Here is a 20324-nt window from a genome sequence, read left to right on the forward strand (position 1 = left end):
GTTAAAGAGCTCCGTAAAAATACCTTTTTGTGTAGTCAGATGGTGTAAAAATCGGGCAAAAACTTCTAGTTTATCATAAAATATATACCAAATTTAAGCTCGTTTTCCTTACAAAATGACAGACAATTGACAATTTTGTTCGTGAATTTGGGTGCAATACTAGCCCTTATGTAATTAGTCTGAGTTTTGGACTCATTCAACGAGATCACCTGAATTTAAATAAAGAAAGAAACCACAGTTTTTACTATTGAGCAGCAAGTCACAGTAGCATAATAAATACCATAATATTTTTTGTTAATATAATTAGTCTATAAGTCATAAACACTAATCTGCTGCAGCTGCATTTAAACCGTCAAAAAATAAATGATTTTACGATTTTGTGCCTCGGAAAAAGTTTAATAATTTATCAACGAGATCTAATTCATCACACTTCACGTGTAAGTCGGCCAATCAGCGGGATTATTGTGAGATTCTAGTATAGTATAGATAACAAAATACAAAATATAAAAAACAATTTAATTACATTAAAGACTAGCGGTAAACAGCGATTTCATTTGATTCATGATTTTTTTTTCCGTCTCTAAATATAAAAAACATGGCATGTCATTTACCTTAATAAATCATACCTTAATAAGTAATAAATATTTTGAAAATCAGTTCATGTGTATATAAGTAAAACTTGGAAAAGAAAGAGTATAACAAGTACGAGGTAGTATGTATTAGGTAATCATAAATATCCGGCCAAGTGCAAGTTACGCACGAAGAGTTCTGACCCATAATCTATAAAAATGGCAGAAAAATACTTACATTATTCTACATCATCAGTGAAAATTTCAACTGTTTAACTGTTACGATTTAGCCTGGTGACAGATGGACAGACGGGCGGACGGACAGTGGAGTCTTAGTAATAGGGTCCCGTTTAGCCATTTGGATATGGAACCCTAAAGATTGTTCATTCAAATCTATCAAACCATGGCCCCGTCAAGACACCGTGACGTCCTATTTACGACACGACATGCATACGCCTGTCATTTACATTACTGCAATAATATTTTGCATGGAATATTGTAATAACGCAGGTTGTATTGCTTAAAGAATAAATCACGGATATGAATACTACATAGTATATTGTTCTCGTTTGAAAGCATACCTATGCCTTTGAAGAATTCCCAAAGGTACCTACCTATCCTTCCTTCATGGTGTTTTTAGGAAATTATATACGAATATTTTAGCATTCCGTGGATTCACCTTACGGGTGCCTGGTCCATCGTGAGGCAGAGAGAAAAACTCCGAGCAGAGCTTCGGACTTATGACCGATTATTCGATATTATTCGATACAGGATTCGATATATATTTATGTGGTTATCAAGTAATTATGTGACATTTGTAATAAAACTAAACATTATGTACTCTGAAACTGAAATACTTTCATACGAAACGTGCAACCATATGCATTCTACGACATGAAAAATATAACTGAACCTTGCAACATAAATGTCTCTTAAAACTCTTCTGTAGGGTGTAAAATTGTTCACTGTGCAATAGATAAGCTAATCGTACAACTGATTGTATGAATGAAAATAAATTAATTCTTGCCGTTTACGTGTAAATAGTCACTTCCATTTATTAAATTAGTACCTACAGTATTAGTAACTATATAACAACAATTTTTATTGTTATTTTTATCACTGTTGTTCTTGTTAGCAAAGAATAGTTATAAAAATATATATTTGCAAAATTGATTAAATTAGTACTTTTGTAATATAACAATTCATATTTTGTATTTAAACGCGCCAGCCGCAAGCGCGTTGATGTCTTTTCTATGATATCAAAATATTGTAAAAGTAAGAGTAATAATAAGTAAAAAATATTGTTCACGAATTTAATTATTACTTCTTTATAAAGTATTTACTTATAATAAAAAAAAAAAATAGTTTAGACTTAAAATGATTCCATAATTAGACCTACATCCTCTGAAAACTGTTTTAACACAATAAATTTAGATTTTAATATGTGTGATTATGCATTGCGTTGGTTATAATGTTTGCTTCTTTTGTTATTTCAGGCGTATCCCAAGTATTCATACGATTACTCGGTAAAGGACCCCCATACTGGTGATTTCAAAACCAAATGGGAGACGCGAGATGGGGATGTAGTAAAAGGTAAAATGAATCTATAAAAAAAATATGACGAAATATCAACGATGAAACAAACACATTAATAAGTTTTGCAAAGCATTCTAAAAAATATTTTCAAAGTAGAATAAAAATAGTAACTACTAAAACTTAGTCATGGGAAAGTTAAAGGTAGTCAAATGCTCTTCTATATCATGAATAAAATTTTCTTATAACCATAGCTTAAGTGGCTTAAGTCACATAATTTATAAAAATTTAGTACCCAACGGCAGAGATGGCGTTGTTTTCTAGTCCTATTTAAACAATAGTGCCGCTAGATGGCGAATGATAACGCTCGGTCTCGGACTAGCCCACAAAATCATTATTTTTTTTATTTTTTATGAATAATTGTAGTCAAATTATAGATTTAAGGTTTTGGGTTTTACTGGTTAGCATATAACTGTCGGCAAATGTTTCCAGGTGCCTACTCAGTGGCGGACCCTGACGGCACGACCCGCATAGTGGAGTACACAGCCGACAAGCACAATGGTTTCAATGCGGTGGTAAAGCGAATTGGCCACTCGTACCACCCACAGGTCCATAGCAATAGCTATCGTACTGGTTTCTACAGATACCACTAGATGGCGTGCATAGAATTTCCACCGTATACCAACAGAGGGCAGTGAAATGCAATGAAGCTGTGATATTGCGGGAGTGTAAAATAACTATTTTCTATGATAACAGTTTTAAGTGTTAGCTAATAGTTCAATTTTACAATAATAATGTGTTTTGTAAATTATTTATTATAATCATTTAATTGAATGACAAAAAATTTTTTTTGATTTTACACAGGAATAACTTAATTATGTAGGTACCTATGCATTACAGATTTCTACAAAAGGTATTTAATTTTTATCGGGAAAATTCATATAACATGCGTGAAAGTAATATTTCTCTTGGTTGTATTAACAGCTATTTTTTTAGCTAGTTTGATGTAATTCTACAGCTATTTTTAGATCAGAAACTTAGAACTCCAAATTTCTCCACATACTTAATGGTTAATTGATCGGAAAATTTTACTTTCCACATTAATGTAGGTACTGAATTTCTCACTAAACTTTTGACGATAGTGGGCTTGACTTGATTGATCTACAATGCATTTCTTCTGTCATACTTTAGACTATTATTTTATTACTGAAAAATATTTTAGTAACTTTAAGTATTTGTTATAAATTTTGCACTGCAAATATCGTCATCAACCCATATTCGGCTCACTGCTGAGCTCAGAATGAGAGGGGTTAGGCTAATACTCCACTACGCTGGCCCAATGCGGATTGGCAGACTTCACACACGCAGAGAATTAAGATAATTCTCTGGTATGCAGGTTTCCTCACTACGTTTTCCTTCACCGTTTGAGACAAGTGATATTTAATTTCTTAAAATGCACATAACTGAAAAGTTGAAGGTGCATGCAAATAATATTTAATCTCAATACAGAATTTATTTGTAAATAAAATTTATTGATGCCCTAAGTATTTGAAGCTGATATAGATACATGCTACTTATATGAATATATTTATTACTGCACAATCTGCTATATTAGTCTAGTTTAAAATGTCGACAAGGGAGAAGGTAAGAGCCATTACACTAAAAAGGAAATGAAAAAGGTAATTCCTTCCTCATCTAATTCATCATCGTTATTCGAAGAGCTCGAGCATGAAACATTATGAATTAGTTGACAATAAAAGTATATGCAACCACCTCATAAATGTTATCATAGTCATTATAGGCAGTACGTGCAACACATATTTACATACGTGTTGTTCAAAATTGTATGGCATGTGAGAAACTTATGCGAATGGAATTTGATTCTACAGCAAAGATATAGACATAGACACACAGATATAGACCCTCTATTTAATTTTATATTTATATATAAAACACTAAAACTTGTCAATACCAAAAAAAACTATAACAATGGAGTTAAATTGATTAACTGTCTTAAAATATATACATTTTGAGCTTGTACTAGCTTGTTTGTATGTGACGTTACTTATTTGTCTCTACTTTTTATGTAGATTCATCATCTCCCACATCATTTTCAGTCTACGGTATCTTGTAAGGACTCTTAAATAACACGATTTCGAGTTACTTGTATCCAATGGTAGCGTCATGTAGACCCGCGTAAATACTAAAAGCCTACGTAACGTAATGATCGATAGTAAAATTTAATAGTATGCTAATTGGTATGCACATAGCACATGCATAACACAAATCGAGTTCACTTTCCTTGAATACATGGATCGCGTTTAGAAACATCAACACGTGCGATTATTGTAATCGATACTAAAACTTGTTTGCGATCTTTATAGATCACGATACTGTAGATACTAAATTTTTTTCAAGTTATTTTATTGTTCTTCAGTAAGAAAACAAGTTTTATTGTATGATTTTAACTTTCTAACAGTACATTATTATTTACTTTCATAGTCGTATTACTTTTATTTATTTGCATAAAACACGTAATATTATTTAACGTCAAAAGAAATATATTTAAGTACAATGTTTTATGGATAGACAGCCTGCAATAGCCAGACATACCGTATTTCAGGAAAGTAGTAGTTGAGTTTAAACTGTGGTGACTTTGTAAGATAGCAGGTGTAAAGGTTGAGGGCAACCGACCAAGTTTAAAGCGTATTTTTTTTAACTTTCCTCGCCGAAATAAGAGAAATTAGGTTCCTAATTTGTGTCACATATTTTCGCTGCAATCCTTCGAAAGACACAGTTGAAATTTTTTAATCGAATAAGGTCGCGAAGGGTTGCCACGAAGCTCTGAGAAGGATCTGAGATCTGGCGATAGGAGGAATCCCTCATGATAATCCAGAGGAAATATCAAAAATAAAAAAAAATGTTGTGGGCTCTTAACGGCCAAGGCGCATTTGGAACCTTCGTAATTTTAATTATTAGTTTTCGACCAATTATTATCTAATAATATTATTAATTGGCGTTTCGAAAGTGCTTGCAAAGTAAGTTTGATTGTTAATAATTTTGAATTTTGAATACTTGAGGATCTATCCAAAGTCCAAAGTCCATAACTGGATAGAGTACTTACGGTAAGAGCATGGACTGGCGAACTTTAAAATAACCCTAACATGAGGTACGTCTGGCTATCGTACGCTCTCGGTCCATTATTATAAGCGTTATAAAAGTGCCGTACTTGATGATGATTGATAAAGCATAAATAGGTTATTATTTTTTTATATGTTTGTAATGTTTTTAATGTGACCATTCACATGTGAAATTCCCCTCCAACTAGTCGGGAAAGACTGTGGAGTGTGTGTGTGACTTAGGAGTGGGTACGACAATTGACCAACGGGGCGGAGATCAAACCACCACCTCTCGGTGATGAGGCCGACCGATCTTACCGTTGAGCTATTGAGGCTCTATTTAGATTCTATAAAAAAAAATTTACGTACATAATTATTATAAGTATTTAAGATGTAATATTGAAATGGACTTTTATTATTCAGTGACAAGTTAACCCTTGACTGCGGTCTTATATGATGTGAAAATGAAAGTGGCCTTACTTTTTTAATTTATTTTACCCACCTCTGACAGTTTCTACGCGGCATCGTACCAGAGCGATAAATCGCTTGGCCGTATGTTTTTGCCGGTAGGGTGTTAACTAGCCACGGCCGAAGCCTCGCTCGCACCAGACCACACCTGAGCTGAGTAAATTAAGAAATTATATTGTCCTAAACTAACCCTAGCTGGGAACCAACCCTATCTAACACTATCTATCTATCTAACTACTACTACCAATTTCACCAGACAGTAAGATAGTAGCTAAGCACTTAACATAAGAAGATTTTCATCTTTACTCTTATATAACTCTGATTTTTCTATCAATTACTGCATTTTGATAGGTTTTATTACAATACATGATCAAATACTCAATTCAGTATATAAAAAAGTCAAAACCTCTGTTCAACCGCAATGCAATACGAGTATAAGTTGCAGAATCGTATGCCGTTTAATAATTTTGGCGAGCAAATGAATTTATTAGAAACGTTTGCTTGTTCTTAAATAAAGTAGCAGCTAAAGTAGTTTATTGCCTTCATGCAACCGAAAGACCAGAATTAATGATACTACTATTAAGATGTATATCTAACCAGATATTGTGCCTATCTTATTCAAGATGTAAGGAAATTCTGTCTAATCTTCATCCGGGGTACAACATTGTCTATTGTAAGCATAGGCCTAAATAATAGTTAACGCAATTACAGTATGCACATCCGAGGTAGGGTTACGTTATTTTTGAGATTTGATGGATATTCCCGTTTTAGTGAAATTCGTGAAGAGTAATAAAGTTTCAGAAATAGAGCATCGAGATCGTGATGAAATATCGCTTCCATCCACCATTATTTAGTGATTGCCAAATAATAATCAAGCATTTTGGTAACATTCAAAGATTAATTGAATTATTTAAATAATTAAACATTATAGTATCATTTAAAAATGTGTATATGTAAAATACACCACATAATTTAGTTCATGTCACTTGTCATTAAATGTCATATTTCTTTTGTAGTTTTTGTTATATATTAATTACAAATTAATAATTAATATAAAACAATAATTTAAGCTAAGATTACACACACAAGCTAAGCATGAGTATGTCATGTACTTAATCTAGCACAACTTTACTCCTTTTCCTAATTTCTAGAACCAATTACGTTGCGACCCTAGTCTTGGGTACAAGTAAATGACAGCGTTGATAAAGTGTGCGTACGTGCATACGCATATCGCTGGTATGATTGTGTGCGTTTATAAATAGGTAAGTGATGAACATTGCATGCCGTCTTCGCGTAGCTTCAACCTTGGATATGGACAGATTGACACTAGTTTTTGTGGAGAAATAAAAAAAAATAAAGAAATTAGTGAATGACGTCAAACTCTATAGTGATTTTTGCGTAGTGGATTAGTGATTATGGCGAAATTACTAACAGTGTTGGTGAGTTTTTAATTTATTTTTATTTTAGTAAATCATTTACTATTTTAATATTATCAGTCATTAAATTTCATATTCAAAATCAGTGATTTATTTTTTACAGGATTACTTTAAATTTATTTATGATGCGTAATAAAATTAATTGTTTATAACAAAAATATAAATTTCCAATTATTTGATTAAATATACTATACAAATACAACAGATAAATTATTATTTATTAACTGCACTGGCAATAAAGTACTTTTATTAAGGAGCTAAAAGACAATAAATGATACTTTCTTTTCATTTCAGGTAATTATAGTGAAAGTTTTACTTTCAAATGGGCAAGAAGACCATTACGTTGACGATTCCACAGGGTACCAGCACCCCAATGAAGTACGTAGTTAAATTTCTGTTTATAATGTTAATAGTGTAGCGGTAATCTTCCATAATTAGAAATAATTTATTACTAATGACTATAAACGGCAATCAAATAATAATGTAACGAACAACTGCACGCATATGAATTTCTAACTGGATATTGATGATAATGACTCTAGGTTTCAAGTAAATAAGCCCTTAAACAGTCATATTAACTGCTATCGTAATTCTGAGACCTTGTAAGTTTTGAACTTTCAACGGCTACTATACGTTGTCTATGAAAAAAAAATCACAAGCTGCAGGAATTATCTTTAGTAAATCATACATAAATTATCTTTCACGAGAAATTGGCACGTGATAGAGATCTCTCGTAATGTCAATTAACGAATATGTTTGAAATGGCTAACTTGGAAGATTTTTAAAATATGTCACACCGTACCGAAACGCTAAATCATTTGGCGGCACTTAAGTTGGTAAATTTGTCATAGAATTAAGCTTACCACTAAAACTTCAGTTAACATAAACTGATCTCCACTCTATAATCTCCTCAAAATTACAAAGCAAAACATACTAGTAGTTGACAAGTCGTCTAAAATAGATTTAATGAACTTTATAAATAAAACATATTGATATGTATCAATACATTTAATGTTCTGTTTCTATAATCATCACAATCGTGAATTTATAATACAAAAATAATATAATCCGAACCGGTCAATTGGCTTATTATGCCACATATAATATTAATGCAAACTGGTTCTTTTAGTGTACTTTTACCTACTTAAAACGGGTTTGAGATTATGGGGAAATGTGGAGCGAAACAGGACCATTACATGTCGACACAACGAGTACTTCACTTTCAATATTTGCGTACTCGAACACATAACGACTGTTTCGTCAATTAGCTTAAAGCTCTTCTATAACGCCATATTCGGAGCCCTGCAGCGACATAACATACTTTATAGACTGTATATACTGTATAGACATTTACGTTCATAAAAATGGCGCACAAAAGGTGTTCCCGTGGAATCTACGTGGGATACAATAATTTGACAACATAATCCCTGCGGGTTAATTCGCTATCTTTGACGTTTGCTAGTTGACATATTATACGAAATTGAGATTCTGTGTTAAAATGTTATCTGGTGCTTACTGGCGAATAACATATAGTAGGTAAATGACATTTTGTCATTTGATTTGATGTTTATAGGTTGATAATAAAGACCAAAATAGGGAATAGGCCAGCCGAGCAATTGACAGTGATCATGAAGTCTACGGAGCGTAGGTACAATTAATTAAAAAAATATCAACCATGTTGTTGTGACCCTGTAAGCAAATCAAACACAAAACATATTTAAATAATTAAAAAGGAAATAAACATATTGTTAGATTTTAAAATTTAGTCTTAAAACAGGGCTTTCTCGTACTATTAATACGCAAATAAAAAAACTTTTCCTAAAGTTATTCTTAAACGGTATACCTATTTAACTTTTTCCAAATGTATTGTTATCTTCATAACCGATATTGTGTATTCATTTTAAATTAAATAAAATGAAATGAAAATTAATTATATTCACTATTGAAAGTTTCTCAAATTAAATCGTGTGGAAATTCACATTAACATGCAAACGGACCGTTAAAAAGCGTGTAATGTCTATATTGTTACTATTGATTTAAATAACAAATCCTTGACTTAGTTATTGCGAATGCATTACAGTAACATGAAAATACCACACACACTAAATAACTATTTAAAAATGATGAACTAAGTTTATGTAAACTTAAGACAAAATCTCTAAAGTATTTGCAAGCTGTGTGCCATGTATAATATAAATAGTCTTTAAAGGTATCGTTCCTGTTATAGATTTTTTTATCAACTAATTTATACATACCTCCTAGAGTTTCGGCGTTCAGCTGGTCTTTTTTGTTAAAATTATCTATTTTGGTCTTTACTATCAACTTATTAAAATAAACATCAAATCAATTGAGAATTTTCATCTACCTACTGTAAGATATCCATCAGTACGCACCGGATGACATTTTGTTACATAGAATCTTAATTTCGTACATGCTCTAGCATACGTCAAATATAGTGAATTAGCCAGCTGGTACGATTCCGCAAACAGCTGTTCATATTTCAATCTCACTACTGTACTATAAACGAACTAAGAACTTTAAAGTTACATTAAATAAAGATCTAAACTAATAAACAACATTAATTAAAGTAATCATAAAGATTTATTTACGCATGGAAAACTGTTGCAATTATTCAGTTTTTTTAAACAGGAATCAGACTACATTACTGCACAGAAATTCTTGCTTATTAAATACAAAACGAACATTGTAACGCGGAAACAGTTGAAATGTGAACGATCTGTCATTGACATTGACGTGAAGCGCGAGCGTGCACTACTCACTCATCTTGAACTTGAGAAGATGGCCGCCAGCCATTGACATTTACAACTTTTGTTTATAAACATAATGCCGTATCAACTTTCAAATCCATTCATTCAGATATCACTTCTTCAAATCACTTCAAATCCAAATTATCGTATACTGTTAATTTGTTAATTATTACGAAAGTTTCAAATTGTTAATTCGTCAATGTCATGCGAGCAATAAAATAGGCACATAAAATTTAGTTGCCAGTAAAAAGTGCAAGTGTATTCAAGAAGCGTATCGTAAACGAAAGTGTAGCGATGAAAGTATGCTATTAGATAGACGAGCTGACATCTGTGCTCTCACGTCTTTTCGACTTGATTACACAAGTAGCATTCCAACTTTATGGAAACTATTAAAAACTTCATTGATTATTCTGAATACTAAAGTATAATCAGTAGACATGCAACGAATTGTCACTACAAGTAAAATACGGAGTCAATGCACGCGAGCTATCATTTCACACATTCCTCGTTTGATATTTTTTCCAATGCAACACATCAACCTAATTGAGGAGCGCAAAGTAATATGTTACATTGACATCGAGTGTTAATAATTTTTTATTATAATTTCAGGAAAATCCCAACTATTCATTTGGGTATGGAGTATCTGACACTCACACCGGTGACATTAAAACTGTTTGGGAAGCCAAAAAAGGTGACACGGTTAAAGGTACGAAGTAATATTAATTTTACATATTTATTATTATGTTGACGAGATAAAGTAAGCTGTCAACATGACCTTAATATGACATTCAAATGACCAGCAGTGGGCATCAATTTGTTGAGAAAATGTAAACGGTATATAAACACAATATCTGTTGGACCGAGGATATCAAACGGTTTGCAGAGAGCTGGTGGATGCTGGCGGCTCGATTCGAATCCTCTTTTTTATTAAAACTGATCAATAGCAATTTGTTTTTATCATTACAGGTCATTACAGTGTAATAGAACCAGATGGTTCTATGAGGTCTGTAGAATACTCAGCTGGACCAAATACTGGATTTACCGCAACAGTCAATAGAGATGGTTTAGACGCACAACCGATGTATGGAGAAGACGCAATGGAAGAAAAAGCACTTAGAGACTACGATAGAAACTATGATTTTTCAGAAGACGGTGACATAGATAGTTCTTATAAAGCAATCGATAGAAAACGACAGAATCATCCGTACGAATCACTATTCAAAGATTATCCACTATCAAAACGACCAAAATATCCAATGGATATGGAACCCAGTGAATATACACATAGCTTTAGTATAAAACACCCACGAGACGACCTTAACGCTGAGGCCAGTGGTCATAGTCATGTTGGAGTCAGCTTTGATCCAAATTGTAATACTAAAAATAAGAAGCATAAACATAAATACTTTAGCCACGGATCTGACTTAGACTTTCGTAAGCAAAAATACCCACATTCAACACCTGATTCGTATACCAATGATTATGATAAATATGTAGGGGATGCATCAAATATAGAAATAGAAAAATTAATTCATATGTATAAGCAAAACGATCGATACAAGCCGTATAAGCTAGATGATCATAACAGTTGGTCATCAACTAAAAACAGTTATTCAGAAATGTCAGATATTCCTCATTCGGAAGATTCTTATTCTGATTATTTACCCCCAAGACCAAAGAAAAAACATAAGCCCTACAAAAATCAGGAACTTTTTGACTCTGAAGATTTAGATGACTATGTTTTAGTCCCTAAAAAGAAACTTAAAAAGCCACCACGTGTTCTAGACCAGTATCATCCAGATATTGAAGAAGAGTTTGATGAAACTTACGAAGATGAACGTTTCCATAAGCCTCCCCGAGGTACACATACAGAAGTAATACGAAAAGTTGTAAAGAAAAAGAAGCCTATCTTAAACATTTTAGACATATTTGATATTTAAGATGTAAATACAAACTAGGATAAGTATTGTAAAGACTGGCATTATTTAAATATCGACGTCTCAACGTGTAATGTAAAAAAGCACAGAGATGTAATTTTAGTTCAAGAGTTGACTGATTTAGGAAATTTTAAAAACCAAAATTGTTTCTAAGTTCGTATTGAAGACTGTGATTTACTTAAGCTAATTCTCCTTTTCTATTTTTATTTCTTGTTTATGTTTGTATTATTTATTAAAGTTACTTTTTTTACTAAACGATAAATTTGTTTCTCAAAATCTGTTTTATGTACTACTATCTCATTGAAAATGTCATATGTTAATTTAGTCACACTATTGGCTATTATTTAATAATATCATGCAGATATTGGTTGTACAAACCATTGCAAACGTTCTGGTTTCCGTTCTACATTCATAACATACTTACTTTCTTAATGCAACCAATTAGATAATATATGACTATAAGAGATCTCTAATATTAAATCAATCAACAATTAATTCCTTGAGGGCATAACAATGAAGAAAGTGTGTTAGTCAGCTGACCACCTGTTATTAAGACGAGTAAAAAATTGTGTTTTAATTATGCAATTGTTTCGAAGTAATATCATTATATTTGACGAGGCTGTATCAGTTATAAGCGCTTGCGTAAGCGATCGTACAATGAGAGTGAAAGTAAAGAAACTGGAGCGAACGGGAGTGTAGGCCACGCATTACCTCACAAGGACGTTTATATCTCGGGATATTGACTTAAGACCCTGCATTTAATATAATGAAAACCCGCAACTAAGTCACATATAGATTTTTTTAGAAATGTATTCTATTTGTGACTTACGTTAGATTTAAATGCTAGCTCTTCCTTTAGTTCTAAACCTCGTGTACCTCACGTAACATGAGGGTTGTGGCTGACTCCATCTTTAACCTTATCTATCACGGTGTCAGCAAAACTCTCTTTACGGGATTTATTCATTAATTGGGTGTAATTTTTGGGAATATAATGGCTGGTATCTTTTAATCTAGGCTAAATATCATGAATTATTTCAAGCAACAATCTACCACATGTCTAGACAACAAAAAAGTAAGAAATCTTTTATTTATGCGCAACAATAATAGTTATCATTTGAAAAATTGTACAGATAAGGCGTACATGGTCTAAATTGGTTGTTTTACGAATGTTTTATTCAGTATACACATGTGCTCGTGGACATTCACCGCATTCGCTGGGCGCGGCCGTGACACGGCTGCCATTGTCGCAACACTGCACGACTTAACCGCACTCTTACTGGCCTCAAGGCGTTCACAGAAAGCGAGACAACTGATATTCAAAATTAATAAATCAAAATGGTTTATTTTAAATAGGCTTTTTTTTCTATTCTTTACAAGTTAGCCCTTGACTACAATCTCACCTGATGGTAAGTGATGATGCAATCTAAGATGGAAGCGGGCTAACTTGTTAGGAGGAGGATGAAAATCCACACCCCTTTCGTTTTCTACACGGCATCGTACCGAAACGCTAAATCGCTTGGCGATACGTCTTTGCCGGTAGGGTGGTAACTAGCCACCCTACCGGCAAAGACCAATTAAAAAAATCTCAATCGGCCCAGCCGGGGATCGAACCCAGGACCTCCGTCTTGTAAATCCACCGCGCATAATACTGCGCCACGGAGGCCGTCAAAAACTCCAACAATAAAGGCTCCAACAGTAAAGGTTGTACTCAACATCGAGAGGTCTTAAGTTCTTCCCGTTGACCCATTTTCTCTCGACTAATTGTAGAGAAAGATGATCAGTCAAGTCTGTTTGTTTATAGTATGACTGATAAATTAGGCAAACCCTGAAACGCCTATTACAAAATGATTGCAATATTTTACAGACCATTATTTTTCGTTTGGATACATAACTCAACAAACTTTTATCACAACTGGATGAATGTTTTCGGAAACCGTAGAAGACAAACATGCAAACATTACTTTACAGAGACAAAGATTTGGCATTTTCAGGCTTTGTAGTTGTGAAACCCTCGTCTACATTAATAGTATAAAGGAAATGACGAACGACGAACCACTGTACCGATATAAAAAGTTTTTTCACCATTATATTATCCCTGAGTAACATGGCGTATATGATTAATGGTAAACAAATATAAAGTGTAGTGCTTTGTAAAGTAACAGGTAAGAAAAGTCCAAAGTAAATCCTTTAGATCCTTGACTACGTGGCAACCCAGTTCCAGACACCGTTGCAGAGTAAGCTTTAAGGGTATCTTTAGTATGAATAGACACATTTTAAGCACGCGCGTTTTATTTTTAGCTATACATATTTTATCATACGTTATTCTGTTACGATGTTTTTAAAATTCGACAGTATAAGTTTCGAATTAGTGTCTATCTCTCTATAGTAAAGTGTTAAACAGAGAGAGATAGAGACAAACTAGAGACAATGTCAAACTACAAAGACATTGTTACATAACAGTGATACATATGTATGTGTCATCTTAATCAAGAAAGTTTTATAAAAAACTACAGATTAAACCTGGTTCATTTATATTATATCAGTTTGTTGGCGCATAGTGTGGACTCATTCTAAGGTCCAAGACAAACAGATGCATTGTGCGGCGTAGTAAATTCATGCCTATTCGTAAATTCAAATTCATTTGCATCTACATAAGCAGGTCACATAGCTGTCCTGTTTCATGGACTGTGTATTATTCTGTTAAATGTCAACGATACTTAAAATGACTATCGAGATTAGTTTTACACAACCAATTTTAGGTTTACGAAATAAGCAGGTAGCCCACCTGCTGGGTTATTCACTACTAACTCAGTTTCTCTCAAAAATAAAAGTAACCAAGCTTTTGACAATAGTATGAGTTCGTTTAACGCAATTTCATTTAGTGATACAATACTTCGTAGCCCTGTATGGAAAACTATTAAATGCTAAACGAATTCGGTGTCTATCATTTTATGATAGTAATCGAATTAGGAAATCAGTATTTGCCTGTTTCAACGACACATTGTAGGGCTGAGCTCTTTATAGAAAAAACATCGTGAGGAAATCTACATACTAGAGAATTTTCTTAATTCTCTGCGTGTGTCAAGTCAACCAATCCGCATTGGACCATCGTGGTAGACTATTGACCTAACCCCTCTCATTCTGAGTGGAGGCACGAGCTCAGCAGTGAGCTGAATATGGGTTGATACCGAAAACTCACTGATAAAAATCATATACGCTCCATGGTCATTTAAAAAATTAAAAAAAAAACGACCGCCTTTTATAACACTAAAATATGTAACCACTAAACGAAAAAGTAAAAAATAACATTGTATCTGCTACCTATCGATCAGTTTGAAAGCGGTTAGACCACCGGCTAGGTGATGCCGAATTCAAGTCGTTTGTAGGTATTTTAAAGATTTTTATTTGTCAGACAGTTCTTTCCTGTGGTTCTTTTAGAAAGCGCTACCCAGCCTCCTCTTTTTAAATACGTATTACGCTGGTCTTTCAACTGGTCGAGAATTCTGATAAATTAAACAAATAGATACAATAAATTCAGCAAGCACCTTATATTATTAACCAGGTTCTAAAGAGATTTCAACATGAGATAAAAGTAAATACGCAATACGGTTATATTTATTGCTTAGTATTAATATATCGAGCATGAGGACTGTTATACCCACACCATAATTGCATTACCATACCGTGTTAAACAGGTAATGGCATATAGGTTAGAGTATGCAGTAATTACATTACGAAATATTGTGTGGTAGGTACGTATCATACTCATACGTGTATTATGATATGCATGTCTGTAATACATTATTTTTATTTACTACGGGTATTAGTTTATTAACCACACGTTAGTTAAAGTCACGGAGTGATTCTACTTGAAGGTATCTAACAATCTATACTAATATTATAAAGCTGAAAAGTTTGTTTGTTTGAACGCCGCTAATCTCAGGAATTACTGGTCCGATTTGAAAATGTTTCCAGTGTTAGATAGCCCATTTACCGAGGAAGGCTATAGGCTATATATTATCCCCGTATTCTTACGGAAACGGAAACCACGTGGGTGAAACCGCGCGGCGTCAGCTAGTGAAGTGTGTGAAGTGAGGAGATCCGTAGAAGAACTAACCTTACCGATATACCTCAACGAGTCTCGAAGCTAAAGTGTCAAATGACGGGGCACATAGTTCGAAGAACCAATGAATATTAGAGTCTTAGTGATGGTCGAGCCCCGTCTAGGCGGACTGACATCGAGCAAGTTGCAGGAAGTCGCTGGATGCAGACGGCTTAGAACAGCGGAGTTTCGAAATTCTTATAAAAGGCCTTCTAGTAGACATCCGTTTTTAGAGGAAAGAAATGCTTAATATTTAAAGCTTGTAATCCATATATATTACAAAAACTAACCACTGGATCGAAGAATGATAAGACGATGATGATGAATCTTAGCCTACGACTTTCGGTTAAAAACCAATGCTTACACAACTAATCAAAAAAGGTCGTGAAATATTTATTTATTTATATTCTTAATTTTTACATTACAACATAAAACGAAAAAATACAAACAATACAAGGAAGAAGCAGTATACAATATACGGCTTATCGCTACATAGCGATTTCTTCCAGGCAACCTTAGGTTTCGGAAAATATATAAATTATAGTGTAGCACTGATTAAATTGTTATTAATCTTAGTTAAAAATATCACAGTAATAAAATTGCTGTAATAAAACTTCATTACATTCTTTACTATCGTATTAATAAAATCAAAATTATAACAACCTTAAAGTGTGACAGTGATAGATCGAAACCGGGTTAATATTTAAGAGTTATGTCGGCGTTGTGAAAGACATATCCCTATATAGTTGGTCAACTTTTTACCTTTCCTTATATAATTCGCACTAATATTCGACGATATAATCAGTAGATCAAGATCGTGTGAAGTAACTTCATTTATGAACTCTGTATGTAATTGCACATAATTTTATATGTTTGCCAGGTTCAATATCATAATAGATAAAGGTATCTACTAATCATCATTCATCATCATTATCAACCCATAATCGGCTCACTGCTGAGCTCGAGTCTCCTCTGAGACTGAGAGGGTTTAGACCAATAGTCCACCACGCTGGCCCAATGCGGATTGGCAGACTTCACACACTCAGAGAATTACGACAATTCTCTGGTATGCAGGATTCCTCACGATGTTTTCCTTCACCGTTTGAGACACGTGCTATTTAATTTCTTAAAATGCACACAACTGAAAAGTTGGAGGTGATGCCCCGGACCGAATTCGAACCCACACCCTCCGGAATCGGAGGCAGGGGTCATATCCACTGGGCTACCACGGCTTACTGGGCTATCTAATAAAACTAATGCAAAAATTATTATATTCTTAGATTTACATACAAGTAAATAGAGAGAGAGAGAGAGAGAGAGAGAGAGAGAGAGAGAGAGAGATCTATTTAAAATGAAAAAATATAATAGAGATTTAGAAATGTAGTTTATTTAAACAATGAATACGTTATGCAATAGCAAAATGGCACTCCCCTCAACACGCTACATGCATCATCGAATTTCCTGCTCTTTTAATATTCTAGATATTACTACAAATTTTATTAATAACATATATATATATAACACATTAATATCAAAGTAAGAGATATGCCAACAAATTTACAGGCACCTACTTATGTAAAAAAAGACTCCCGAAATGAAAACTATTTATGTTATACATAGAACCAACCTAGGCTCATGAGGTCCAGGGAGTTTATACAGGCCAAACCTTGGGAGAAAAAACCCGGTATTTATTCCTAGCATATTTCCCGAGCTGCCTTCTAGACTTATTACAGGTTGATTCTCGTATTGAGACGTAGTTCATTATAAGTCTATTTTACCAGGCAACTACTGGATCAGCTAGGGTATTCTATGCTATTCTGTAACGATATTTTAAGACTAGCGAGTGCGAGTTTCGAATTAACCTCTATCTCTCTCTGTTTATCACTATACTATAGAATGAAAAAGATAGCGGTGAATTCAAACCTCGCAATTGCGAATTATACAAAACACCGTTAGAGAATAGCCGTGTAGACCTCACTCTTTATAAGAGAGGGGATATGAAGCTTAGAACCACCAAGCTGCTTCAATGCCGGTTGGTGGGCTTAGAGTGATAATTTTAAATTCATAAACAACGACTATGAAATGCTACCGGATTATATTATCATTAATGACCGAGATCGACGGCTTAATATGCTCGTAACACATGAAACACCATCAACTTCCCAACTATGTTGAAGTTGAAATGAAGTTCATCTGAAAATTTCTTAGAAGAAAAGAAAGCTCAGTAGCTCATATAGCGTGACCCAAGATTCGAAACCACGATGGCTAACTACTGGACCAACGGTTATCCAATCAAAAAAACTTCCAAACAAAATACACAAATAGAATGAATATACAAATAAAATTTACATTCATTATCAAATCAAATTACATTCGCACGCGAATCTGTCGGAAATAGAAACAACGGCATCATATAATTTGACCTTTGGCGTAATTATGAAAACTAGTCTGGCTGCTTTTGCATAGCACTGGTTATTGACACGATGAGTCATATCAAAACAAATATAGTATAATACCTTCGTAGTACTATCCATACTAGTCTATAATTCTATTCCAATTGTAAAAGCGAAAGTAAATCTGTTTGATACCTTTTCACGGCTAGACCAAGAAAATTATTGGGTCGTTTATTTTCGGGACCCCAAAAACTTTAACGTGGGCACACGCCCCCTAAACATGAAATCTACCCAATACAGGAGGGCTATTCTGAAACGATGTTTCGTGTAACTCACAAGAGCGAATTTCGAATTCACCTCTATATTTCTCTTTCTAGTTTATCGTGTTAGACAGAGATAGAGGTGAATTCGTAAATTGCGAGTTAAACAAAACACCGTTACTGAATAGTCACCCAGATCCTGGTTTGGTGCGGCTATGATGATACACGGTCAAATGAAAAAGTATATACGTGTGTGAATAAATGTAGATAAAGTGCGATGGGTTAATCATTCGTAGTATGCAGCAGAAATACCATTTTCAGGTTTTTCTGCTGCATCTCCTAGTCTTGATTCTGTCTCCTTGATGAAAATATTATTTTGGTTACAAGTATTTTGTAATTCATCAATGTTTTATTTTTTAGTTAATAATGTTAATGGGTTTATTTTCTCATTATTTTTTTGATAACTTATAAACATATTGTAATTTCTATTTTAAAATCTTATTGGCTCTATCTGTCGCAGAGGTATCTATCGCAGAAAGAAAAAAGTAATAATAATTTTGAGTCTGACCTACGACTCGAACTCAACGTAGAAAGGAGAGTATTTCAGTGATTCAAATCTATTGAAATGTAGCAGGGCATATAATCGTGCGTGAATAAAATCCAAATAATGTTATTCGTTATAGTAAATAGTGATTGAATGAAAGTGGATCATTTTGTTCGCATGTCACGTGCGTCGATTTATCTAAGTATGTAATCGTGATGCCGGATAGATTCACTTAATTGAAATTGGATATTCAGTGGTAGAGACGTGATATGACCTCTGCCTTTGATTCGGAGGGCGTAAGTTCGAATCCTGCCAGAGTGGTGGACTAAGGCCTAACCCTTCTCACTCTGAGAGGAGACTCGTGCTAAATAGTGAGCTGAATATTTATTTATTTATTTATATACATGAAATATGCCCAGAGAAACATTACTGTTTCCCTTTTGTGTTTCTCTTCGTGAATCCAAGACTGCGCGTGAAATCTAGCTAATGCAGCTATAGTTACTAGAATCTCATTGTACATTAAAGTACTAAGGTTACTCGGCATTATATAACCCATTTCTGTGACATCTTCGAACACAAACAATTCCTCTTTTACGTATAATAGTTTAGGACGCCACTTTTGCAATCCTTAAAAAGAAATTAAAATGAATTTTCTAATGTATAGATTACTCGCAGACTCCTGCGACTCCGTTTATTGTGATAAATAATCTATGTTTTGCTTAAAAGTCTCATTTATCACTATACCAAAATTCACCTAAACCCGTTCAGCAGTCAAAGCCATCTTATGTTATCAGACAGACATTAGCATTATATAAGTATGAAGTTTTATTTGTAAAAAAAAAATAACGGAGGCATTGACATCAACAAACAATTTAGCATTAATTTTTAAAATAAGTAGGTAGATACTCACTATCATTATCTCGAAAGTTTTGGAATAATTTACTCAACATTATATACTCCTTGTTAAAAAAAGTAGTTTCCCGTACATAGTTGGCCCTAAATGAGTTGAACCTTGGCACACATTTTATAAAGAACTTTCTTCTTTCCGAATCAGTTTCAAAAAATAAACTCAGATGTTCTCCCAAATATCCTACAAGATTATCGGAGTAGTCTGTGATATACCATTTCTGAATATTTGTTTTACTGTTTCTCGAGCAAGCTGAAGTGGTGATAGGTGGGCTAATTATGGATGTTC

General features: G+C 33.7%; 2 protein-coding genes across 2 annotated transcripts in view; both read left to right on the forward strand.

Moving 5' to 3' along the window:
• The window catches only part of LOC112058219 (uncharacterized), a 21642-nt gene extending 18355 nt beyond the window's left edge, over positions 1 to 3287 (forward strand). The window contains exons 5-6 of the mRNA XM_052882637.1: positions 2066 to 2162; positions 2595 to 3287. Of these exons, the coding sequence (XP_052738597.1) occupies positions 2066 to 2162; positions 2595 to 2755 (258 nt within the window). The 3' untranslated portion in view covers positions 2756 to 3287. The remainder of the gene's footprint in view (positions 1 to 2065; positions 2163 to 2594) is intronic.
• Positions 3288 to 6766: 3479 nt separating this feature from the next.
• LOC112058220 (uncharacterized) lies at positions 6767 to 12106 on the forward strand. Its single transcript, XM_024098929.2, has 4 exons — positions 6767 to 7128; positions 7420 to 7503; positions 10503 to 10599; positions 10860 to 12106. The coding sequence occupies exons 1-4, from the start codon at positions 7105 to 7107 to the stop codon at positions 11831 to 11833; spliced, it is 1179 nt and encodes a 392-aa protein (XP_023954697.1). The 5' UTR covers positions 6767 to 7104; the 3' UTR covers positions 11834 to 12106.
• Positions 12107 to 20324: the final 8218 nt, after the last annotated feature.

Source organism: Bicyclus anynana, chromosome 7 (assembly GCF_947172395.1).
Source record: "Bicyclus anynana chromosome 7, ilBicAnyn1.1, whole genome shotgun sequence".
In the NCBI taxonomy this organism is placed as follows: domain Eukaryota; kingdom Metazoa; phylum Arthropoda; class Insecta; order Lepidoptera; family Nymphalidae; genus Bicyclus; species Bicyclus anynana.